Source organism: Zosterops lateralis, assembly GCF_965231275.1.
Source record: "Zosterops lateralis genome assembly, chromosome: 32".
NCBI classification, from domain to species: domain Eukaryota; kingdom Metazoa; phylum Chordata; class Aves; order Passeriformes; family Zosteropidae; genus Zosterops; species Zosterops lateralis.
Genome location: NC_139792.1, coordinates 279,334 through 290,224, shown reverse-complemented (window position 1 = coordinate 290,224; position 10,891 = coordinate 279,334). Strand labels below are relative to the sequence as shown.

Below are 10,891 nucleotides of genomic sequence, written 5' to 3'. Positions count from 1 at the left end.
GAATTTAATTTAATTTAATTTCTCAATTTTCACCTCAAATCCGCGCTGGTTTTTTGGAGTGAGGGGGGAAAAGGGTCGGAATGTTTTGTGTATTTTTTTTATTTTTTTAAGGATAATTCTCTTTAAATAAATCAATAATTCCTCTGCAATGTCCCAGCGCTGAGAGGAAAAAATACTGAAATATTGGATTTTACTGTTTCTGGTTTTCTCTTTTTCTGGGTTTTTTTTTTTTTCCCTTTTTTTGTCTTTTTTTTCTGCTTTTTTTTTGGCCTTTTTTTCTGACTTTTTAAATTTTTTTCCCTTTTTTTTTTTTGGCCTTTCTTCGGCCTTTTTTCTCCTTTTTTTTTTTTCTTCTTTTTTCTTCTTTTTTTTTTTTTTTTTTTTTTCGGTGTTTTTTGCTTCTTTTTTCTGGGGTTTTGTGGGTTTTTTGCGCTTTTTTCCTGCCTTTTTTTTTTTTTGCCTTTTTTGCTGCTGCTTTTTTCCCCCTTTTTTTTTTTTTTTAAACACCTTTTTTCAGATTTTTTTCCGGTTTTTATGCAATTTTTTCCCCATTTTTTAATATTTTTCTCTATTTTTCCTTTTTTTTCCTTTTCCTCTCATCCCTCTCCATCAGGCGGGTTCAGGTGTCGGGCCTTCTCTTTGCTCACCACTTGTTTTTCCATTTTTTCAGGGTTTTTTTTTAGTATTTTTTCGTGGTTTTTTTTTCCCATTTTTTCTTTTTTTTTCCTATTTTTCACTTTTTTTTCCTTTTTTTTTTTCTTTTTTTTCCCATTTTTTCCTATTTTTTCCGTATTTTTCCTATTTTTCCCCTTTTTTTTTTTTTTTCCTTTTCCCCTTCTCCCCTCTCTCACACGGCGCTCAGGTGTCTGGCCTTTGCTCACCACTTTTATTCATTTTTTTCGCATTTATTCCATTTTTGGGGGGGTATTTTTTCCCATTTATTCAATTTTTTTGGTATTTTTTTGTATTTTTTCCCATTTCTTCACTTTTTTTTTTTCTTTTTCGGGTATCCTCCCTCCTCAGGCGCGGTTCAGGTGTCCAGCCTTTGCTCACCACTTTTATATTCCATTTATTCCAATTTTTTTCGGGTTTTTTTCGGGGTTTTTTTTTCCCATTTTTTCGTATTTTTTTCATATTTTTTTCATTTTTTCACCTTTTTTTTCGCTTTTTTTTTTGCTCTTCCCCCTCTCCCCTCTCTCAGCCGTTATTCACCAGTCCTGCTTTCCCTTTGGTGACCACTTTTATTCACTTTTTTCGCATTTATTCCATTTTTTGGGGGTATTTTTGGTATTTATTCCATTTTTTTCTTTTTTTTTTTTTTTTTTCCTTTTCTCCTTCTCCCTCTCCTCAGGGGGGCTTCCGATATCCAGGCTTTGTTCACCACTTATTCTCTCACTTTTTTTTCACTTTTTTTTCCAAATTTTTCGATTTTTTCTTTAATTTTTCGCTTTTTTTTTCATATTTTTTTCATTTTTTCACCTTTTTTTTCGCTTTTTTTTTGCTCTTCCCCCTCTCCCGTCCCTCAGCCGTTATTTATCTGTCCTGCCTTCCCTTTGGTGACCACCTTTTTCTCCTTGACCCGTCTGTTCTGGAACCAGATGGTGACCTGGCGCTCGCTCAGGGCCGTGGCCGCGGAGATTCGGCGCCGCTTTTCCTTCGTGATGAAGCGCGAGGCCGCGAACTCCCGCTCCAGCTCCTTCAGCTGCGCCTTCGAGTACGGGACGCGCTTCTTGCGGCCCCGCCGGAACGGGCTGGGCTCGGGGGGCAGGGGGACAACGTCTGGGGAACACAGAAAAATGGGTTAGAATAGGGGAAAATGGGAAATAATGGGGAATAATGGGAAATAATGGGGTTAAAGGGGGTCAGAGTGAGAATAAATGTACACAAAGCGCTTCTTGCGGCCCCGCCGGGACGGGCTGGGCTCGGGGGGTAAAGGGACAACGTCTGGGACAAGAGAAAAATGGGGTTAGAATGGGGGAAAATGAGTAAAAATGGGGTTAAAGGGAGTTAAAGGGGGTTAAAGGGGGTAAAAATGGGGTTAAAGTGGGAATAAATGCAGGGACGCGCTTCTTGCGGCCCCGCCGGAACGGGCTGGGCTCGGGGGGCAGGGGGACCACGTCTGGGGATGGAAGAAAAGGGGTTAAATTTGATAAAAATGGGAAATAATGGGAAATATTAGGGTTAAAGGAGGTAAAAATGGGGTTAGAGTGAGAGAAAATGGGGTTAGAATGAGGGGAATGGGGTTGCTGCAGGTGAGGTTGCAGCTGGAGTGAGAGACATGGAGTAGAGTGAGAAAAAATGGTGTTAGAACAGGTAAAAATGGGGTTAGAGAGGGGGAAACGGGTTAGAGGGGGTAAAAATGGGGTTAGAGGGGGTGAAAATGGGTAAAAGTGAGAAATAATGGGGTTTGAGTGAGAGAAAACGGGGTTTCAGCAGGTAAAAATGGGGTCACAGGGGGTAAAAATGGGGTTAGAACAGGTAAAAATGGGGTAAAGTGAGAGAAAATGGGACTACAGAAGGTAAAAATGGGGTTAGAGCAGGTAAAAATGGGGTTAGGGAGGGAAAAGGGGATTGGACGGGGGAAAGTGAGGTCAGAATGCGGGAAAACGGGTAAAGGTGGGAAATAATGGGGTTGGAATGGGAGAAAATGGGGTTAGAACAGGTAAAAATGGGTAAAAGTGAGGAAAAAAAATAGGATTAGAGAGGGAGAAATGCGCAGAACGGCCCCGGCAGAACGGGAGATAAAGGGAACAGTCTGGAGGGAGGAAAATGGGGTTAGAACGGGGGAAAATGGGTAAAAGTCAGAGAAAATGGGGTTGAAAATGGGGTTAGAACAGGAAAAAAATGGGTTAGAGAGAGGGAAATGGGGTTACAGAGGGGAGAATGTGGATTGGAGTGAGAGAAAATGGGGTTAGAACAGGTGAAATGGGTTAAAGTGAGGAAAAATGGAGTTAGAACAGGTAAAAATGAGGTAGAGGGAGAAAAAAATGGAGTTAGAACGGGGAGAAATGAGTTACAGTGAGAAAAAATGGGGTTTGAGTCAGAAAAAATGGGGTTGGAGAGGGTGAAAATGGGTCAGAGTGAGAAAATATGGGGTTAGAGAGGGGGGAAATGGGGTTAGAGGGAGGAAAAATGGATAAAAAAATGGAAATAAAGGGAAGAAAGCGGGTCAAGGTCCGAGCGGAGTGAAATGGACAAAAATGGATAAAAATCGGGAAATGGTGAAATGGAACCGGGAGAGGGGAAATGGAATATTCGGTGGGGTTGGGGAAGGAAATCTGGGGTAAAATGGGGGAAAAAGGGTGATAAAAGAGAGGGGGAAGAGGCTGAAGGGGAAAAAAGGGGGGAAAAATCCCAGAAATGGGGGGAAAAACGATGGAAACGAGAAGGGGAGAGGGATAAAAGGAGAGAAAGGGGGGAAAGGTGGAGAAAAAAGAAGGGGAAAATGAGGGTAAAAAAAAAGAGAAAAAAAAATGAGGGGGAAAAAAGAGGGGGGAATAAAAAAAAGGGGGGAAAGGGGGAGGAAAAAAAGGGGAAAGGTGGAAAAAAAGAGGGGGAAAAAGAAGAGAAAAAAGGGGAGGAAATGGGGGGAAAAAGGGGGGAAATAAAAGAGGCGGAATAAAAGAGGCGGAATAAAAGGGGCGGAATAAAAGGGGGGGGGAAATTGGGGGAAAAAATTGGGGGGGAAAAATTGGGGGGAAAAATTGGGGGGGAAAAAAAAAGAGGGAAAAAAATGAGGAAAAAAAAAATAAATAAAAAGGAGGAAAAGGCCTGGGAAGGCGCTAATGGCTGATGATGCCCCGGATAATGGGAATAATAATAATGGGAATAAAACACACCCGCGATAATTCCCTGTTTTCCTTGGCGGGGAATGAAGGAGCCGCCGCCGCCCTCAAAAGCCTCACGCAGAGACGCCTCAAACTCCCATTTTTTTGGGCGATATTTCCAGTTTTTCCCCTTTTTTTTTCCCTCCTCCCATCCCTTTTTTTTTTTTAATTTTCCCGCGGCAGAAAAATCAGCGTTGAGCGGCACCAAAAAATCCCCTCGGAAGGAGCAAAATAATTCAATTTTTTTTATTATTTTTTCCCCCTTTTTCTGCAGTTTTTTGGGGCGCTCCGGGATTGGGGTCGGGAGGGGATTTGGGGACCCCCCCGGGAATTTTGGGGGTTTTTTGGGGGGGCGTAATTAGGGCCCAGGTGTTAATTGGGGCAGGTTTGGGGGGGCAGGAGCTGCTTTTTGGGGTCACAGAGTGGAAAAGGTTCCCCCAAAAAATAAAATTTAAAATAAATAAATAAATAAACAAAACCCAAACGCGCCGAGGCCAAATTCCTAAAACTTCCCAGAAAAAGCTGAATTTTGCTCCTCATAAATGGGGAATAAGGGGAGAAAAGGGGGCAATAAATTGGGAATAAAGAGGGAATACATTTGGGAAAAAAATGGAAAAGAAATTGGGGGGGAAAAGGGAAAAAATTGGGGGGAAAAGGGAAAATTTGGGGAAAAATTGGGGGAAATTGGGGAAAAATTGAGAATAAAGGGGGGAAATAAAGGGGGGAAATAAAGGGGGGAAATAAAGGGGGGAAAATAACTAATAATAGAGGAGGAAAACAACAATAAAGGGAGAAAATAAACAATAATAAAGGGGGAAAGAAAGGGATGGATCCTCCCCAAACTAACGCGACCCTTTCCCTTCTCCCCACTCCGACCCATTAAAAAAAAATCCAATTTATTTGTTGTTTTTTCCGCGGCCGCTCCGGGGATTTTGCGGTTTCTCGGCTGCTCCAAAAGGGGAATTTTGGGGCCTTTTCCCACCCCTTTTCCCTCCTTCCCTCTGTCCCCCCCCGATTGTCATTTGACACCTTTGCCATTAATTGCGTTAATTGGGAGCGGGTTGGGCTCATTGAGCTGATCCCCGGCCGTTCCTGGCTCATTTTTGGGGAATTATTTCCATTTTTTTTTCTTAATTTTATTTTATTTTGGCGGGCAGGGAGGGAGAGCGGAGCGAGTCCCGAGGTGAGGGAGGAAAAAAAAGGGAAAAATTGGGGAAATAAAGCGGAATTTTGGGGCCGGAGAAAAGGGAAGGATTTGGGGATGGATGAGGGGTTGGGATTGGGGATTTTTCCAGGAAAAAAAAAAAGCAAAATTCGGGAATTAAAGCGGAATTTTGGGGCCGGAGAAAAGGGAAGGATTTGGGGATAAATGAGGGTTTGGGATTGGGGATTTTTGCAGGAAAAAAAGGGAAAATTCGGGAATTAAAGTGGGGTTTTGGGTCGGGGATTTCTTCAGGAGAAAGGGCGGGATTTGGGGAATGAACGCGGGATTCTGGATCTGGGATTTCTGCAGGAGAAAAGGGGTAAAATGATGGGATTATCCCGGGTTTGGGGCCGGGATTGCTGCAGGAGAAAAGGGCAGGTTTATTCGGGGATGAATGAGGGGTTTGGGATCTGGGATTGTTCCAGGGAAAAGAGCAGGATGTGGGAAAGAACGCGAGATTTTGGATCCGGGAGAAAAGTGCAGGGTTTGAATCGAGGATGGCTCCAGGAGAAAAAGGGCAGAAATATGGAATTATCCCGGGTTTGGAGCAGGAATTTCTGCAGGAGAAATGGGCAGAATGATGGAATTAAACCTGGGTTTGGAGCCGGGGATTTCTCCAGGGACCAGGGCAGGATTTGAATGGGGATTTCTCCAGGAATAAAACCCAGAATGAGGGAATTATCCCAGGTCTGGAGCAGGGAGATCTCTCGGGATTTGAATGGGGATTTCTCCAGGAATAAAGCCCAGAAATATTGAATTATGCCGGGTTTGGAGTGGGAATTTCTGCAGGGACCAGGACAGGATCTGAACGGGGATTTCTCCAGGAATAAAGCCCAGAATTACAGCATTATCCCGGGACTGGAGCTGGGATCTCTGCAGGATCTGAACGGGGGTTCACTCCAGGAATAAAGCCCAGAATGAGGGAATTATCCCGGGTCTGGAGCGGGGATTTCTCCAGGAATAAAGCCCAGAAATATTGAATTATCCCGGGTCTGGAGCGGGGATTTCTCCAGGAATAAAGCCCAGAATTATTGAATTATCCCGGGTTTGGAACCAGAGATTTCTCCAGGAATAAAACCCAGAATTATTGAATTCTCCCGGGTCTGGAGCGGGGATTTCTGCAGGGACAAGGGCAGGATTTGAACGCGGATTTCTCCAGGAATAAAAGCCCAGAATTATTGAATTCTCCCGGCTCTGGAGCGGGGATTTCTCCAGGAATAAAAAGGCAGAATTATTGAATTCTCCCGGCTCTGGAGCGGGGATTTCTCCAGGAATAAAAACCCAGACTGAGGGAGTTATCCCGGCTGTGGAGCGGGGATTTCTCCAGGAATAAGCCCCACAATGCAGGGCCCGGCCGCGCCCGCAGGACGTGCCCGTGCCCGCTCCCTCCCGAGCATTCCTGAGCCGCTTCCCTCTAATTACCCAGCCCGGAGCTCACGCGGCCCCGCACGGGCACCGGGACACTCCGAAAACACGGAATTATCGCTCCTGGAGAGCCCGGGCTGTGCGGAATAGACCCGATAAAACCGGCCCAGAGATGGGGGGACAGGGGGGATAATGGGGATGGAGAGAGGTGGGGAGAGGGGAGAAATGGAGGGGGGTTTGTAGGGGAAATGGGGCCGGATATAGGGAATAAATGGAATAAATGGACCCGGATATATGGAATAAATATACCCGGATATATGGAATAAATGGAATAAATATACCCAGATATATGGAATAAATATACCTGGATATATGGAATAAATGGACCCACAGGCATGGGAAAACACGGAATAAATATACCAGGATATATGGAATAAATGGACCTGGAGAGATGGGGATACATGGAGTAAATGTATGGGGGTTGTGGGGTGAATGGGGCCGGATATAGGGAATAAATGGGATAAATGTACCCGGATATATGGAAAAAAAATGTACCTGGAGAGATGGGAATATATGGAATAAATATATCAGGATATATGGAATAAATGTACCCACAGAGATGGGAATACATGGAATAAATATAGGAGGATTTATGGAGTGAATGTGGCCGGATATATGGAATAAATGGACCCACAGAGATGGGGATACACGAATAAATATATGGGGATTTATAGAGTAAACGTATCCGGATATATGGAATAAATGGAATAAATATACTGGGATATATGGAATAAATATAGCCAGATATACGGAATAAATGGACCCACAGAGATGGGGATACATGGAAGAAATGTATGGGGATTTATGGAATAAATATATCCGGATATATGGAACAAATGGAATAAATATACGGGGATACATTGAATAAATGTAGCCGGATTTATTGGATGAATATACCCGGATATATGGAATAAGTGTCTCTGGATATATGGGATACATGGAATGTACATGGAATATACCTGGATATATGGAATATATGGAATAAATATACCCGGATATATGGAATTAATATACCTGGATATATGGGATAGACGGAATATACATGGAATAAATATATATATGGAGATATAGGATATATGGAATTAGTATACCCGGATATATGGGATACAGAGAATACATGGAATAAATATATATGGATATATAAGACAGATGGAATTAATATACCTGGATATATGGAATTTATGGAATAAACACATCCGGATCTATGGGATATACATGGAACGTATCCTAGATGGGATAGATGGAATAAATCCATCCGGATCTATGGGATAGATGGAATAAATCCATGTAGATCTATGGGATAGATGGAATAAATGTGGTATGTTCCGGAAATATGGAATATATGTAGAATGTATGGGAATATATGGAATTTATATAAGGAATAATATATGGAATAATTTATATATGGAATAATTGTAATATATATAAGATATATATGGGATATATCCGGATATATGGAATAAATGTAAAATATATGTGATATATATGGGATATATGGAATAAATGGGATATATGGGATAAATCCGGATATCCGGAATAAACATCTCTGGAGACATGGAATGTACAGAACACACAGGACAGAGGGGATAAATAGGATTTAAAGCACACATTTCCCCAGATCTGTGGGGTTGGGATACAGGGAATAGAGAGATGGACATTCCAGGTGTGGGGAATAGACCCGGACACGCGGGAATGGATTGGGATAATTGCACTGAGTGTATGGGATAAATAAATCCGGATATAGGGGATGGATGGGACACATCCGGATACACGGGACACCGCCGGGGGCCGGGAACCGAGGGGAAATAAACGGGGAAATAAATGAGGAATAAATGGAATTGATGGGAAATGGGGAATAGATGGGAAATGGGGAATAGACGGGAAATGTGGGATAGATGATGGGATATATGGGACATGAGGAATAGGTGGGAAATGAGGAATAGACGGAATAGATGGGAAATAAAGATTAGGTGGGAAATGAGGAATAGATGATGGGATATACGGGAAATGAAGAAAAGGTGGGATATATGGGAAATGAGGAATAGATGGGGAATGAGGAATAGATGGAATAGATGGGAAATGTGGAATTGATGGAATATACGAGAAATGTGGAATTGATGATGGGAAAATTGGGATAGGTGGGATAATTGGGATAATTGGGACAGGTGGGACAGACAGAATCGACCCTGATATATGGAATACATGGAATACATGGAATACATGGAATATACGGAATACATGGAATATATGGAGTATATGGAATACATGGAGTAAATGGAGTAAATGGAATACATGGAATACATGGAACACACGAGAAGTGTGGGGTAGATTGGACAGATGGAACAAACGGAATAAACGCAATATTCGGGATAAACCCACCCGGGGGAACAAACCCTGTCCAGCCAAATCCGCTCTCACCGCGGGAAACCACAACAGGACGAGAACCTCAACCCTTCCATCCCAGCCCCAACCCCCAAACCCTCACCTGAACACCCCAAACCCCCTCCAACCCCAACCCCAAACCCCCCCAAATCCCTGTAAATACCTGGGAAAGGCGATTTCCAGAGGTGCGCGGCCTGGGGCTGCTCCTTGGGGCAGTAGAGCTGCCCGTCCCAGGCGTTGTGGGGCAGCGCCCAGGGCTGGTACCCCCCGCCTTCCACGGGCAGCAGCGCCTCGGGCCGGGGCTCGGGGTGCGCCCCCAGCGCCCCCACCACCGACACGTCCAGGTAGCCGGGCACGGCCTGGTACGAGCCCGCGAAGCCGGGGTAAAAGGCGAATTCTTTAGCCCGGGCCGGCAGCTCCTCGGCGGCCAGGGGAACGCCGGGCTCGCTGAATTTCTCCGCGTGGAACCCGCCGCAGGGTTTCTGCTGCAGGTTCAGGCGGCAGCCGTAATAGCCCGGCCCGAAGGCGGGGTAGCCGTAGCCCAGCGAGCCCGAGGGGCACTGCCGGGGGGGCTCCGGGCCGGGCAGATCCGGGAACGCCGCCGGGGCCGCTCCGTCCGCAGGGGGGGCCGCGGCTGTGCCCGCGGGGGCGGCGTGGGGCAGCATCTCCCGGCAGTGGGACCCCAGGGAGTCCCGGCAGTGGGACCCCAGGGAGTCCCGGCAGTGGGACCCCAATGAGTCCCGGCAGTGTGTCCCCAAGGTGTCCCGGCAGTGTCCCCCGAGGGAGTCCCGGCAGTGAGACCCCAGTGAGTCCCGGCAGTGCCCCCCGAGGGAGTCCCGGCAGTGCCCCCCCAGGCTCTCCATGCGCGGGGCTCTCTCGGGCCAGCGCGGGGGGAGCCCGAGCGGCGCCGTCATGTCATCCCGCGCTGCCTCCTCCTCCTCCTCCTCCTCCTCCTCCTCCTGCCGCTCCTCCCGGCCGTGGCGGAGCAGTGGCGGCCCCGCTGGGGCAGTGCCGGCCCCAGGCTCGCCGTGCCCGCCGCTCCTCCCGCTCCTCCCGGTGCCGCCGGCGGGGGCAGCGCCCGGGCCCCCCCCCAACCACCCACCGACGGCAGCGCTGTGCGCAGTGCGCATGCGCACGGAGACAGCCCCATTGAGAAATAGGGAGGACACGCCCCTTTTACTACAAGGCGAGGACACGCCCACTCGGGGTAAAGGAGGGAGGGGATTGGTCAGAGAAAAAGATGGACACGCCCACTCGGGGTGAGGGAGAGATGCTGATTGGTCAGAAGGAGAGATGGGGACACGCCCATTGTGGACCCCCCCCAAAAAAAATTCCAGGTTTTTCTGGAATTTTAAAGAGAAATGTGGAGCCCCCGCCCAGAGGGGGGGGGGGGGGTAAAAAGCCTCAAAACCCCCCCCGGTGTTAGTAATTATTTTTGATTTTTTTACAAAGTCTTTTTAATTTTTTCAAATAATTTTTAATAATTTTTAGGTTATTTTTCATTATTTTTCATTGTTTAAAAATATTTAAAAGTATTTTTAGTCTTTTTAAATTTACTTTTAATTACTTAAATATATTTTTAAATTATTTTTCACTGTTTTTCATAATTCAAATTTTTTTCCCACTATTTTTCATTATTATTTTAAAATAGCTTCTCATTATTTTTCCATTTTTTTTTCCTTTTTAAAATTATTTTTGTCATGATTCTTCCTTATATTTTTAATTCTTAAAAAAAACCTTTTAAAATCATATTTACCTTTTAAATACAATTTCTAAAAAAAAATTTAAATTACTTTTAAAGATTTGGGGTTTTTTCCCCCCCCCAAAAAAATCTGGATTTTCCCTCCTTCCACCCCAAAATCTGGGCGGGTTCAGCCGCGGGGGCGAAATTTGGGGAGAATTGATGGAAAAACGGGAAAAACGGGAATAAATTGGGAGAAAAAAAGGGAAAATTGGGAGCGGGACCTCAGGGGGGATGGAGGAGGGGAGGGAGCCCAAAAAATCCATGAAAATGGGGGAAAAAAACAGGAAAAATGGGGAAAAAACGGGAAAA

General features: G+C 45.4%; 1 protein-coding gene across 1 annotated transcript; it reads right to left on the bottom strand.

Moving 5' to 3' along the window:
- Positions 1 to 653: 653 nt before the first annotated feature.
- Positions 654 to 9,752, bottom strand: HOXC13 (homeobox C13; the record flags this gene model as incomplete). Its single annotated transcript, XM_083880970.1, has 2 exons — positions 654 to 1,779; positions 9,002 to 9,752. 2 exons carry the CDS (start codon positions 9,750 to 9,752, stop codon positions 1,523 to 1,525), a joined length of 1,008 nt encoding a protein of 335 aa, XP_083737096.1. The 3' UTR covers positions 654 to 1,522.
- Between the last annotated feature and the right edge of the window lie 1,139 nt (positions 9,753 to 10,891).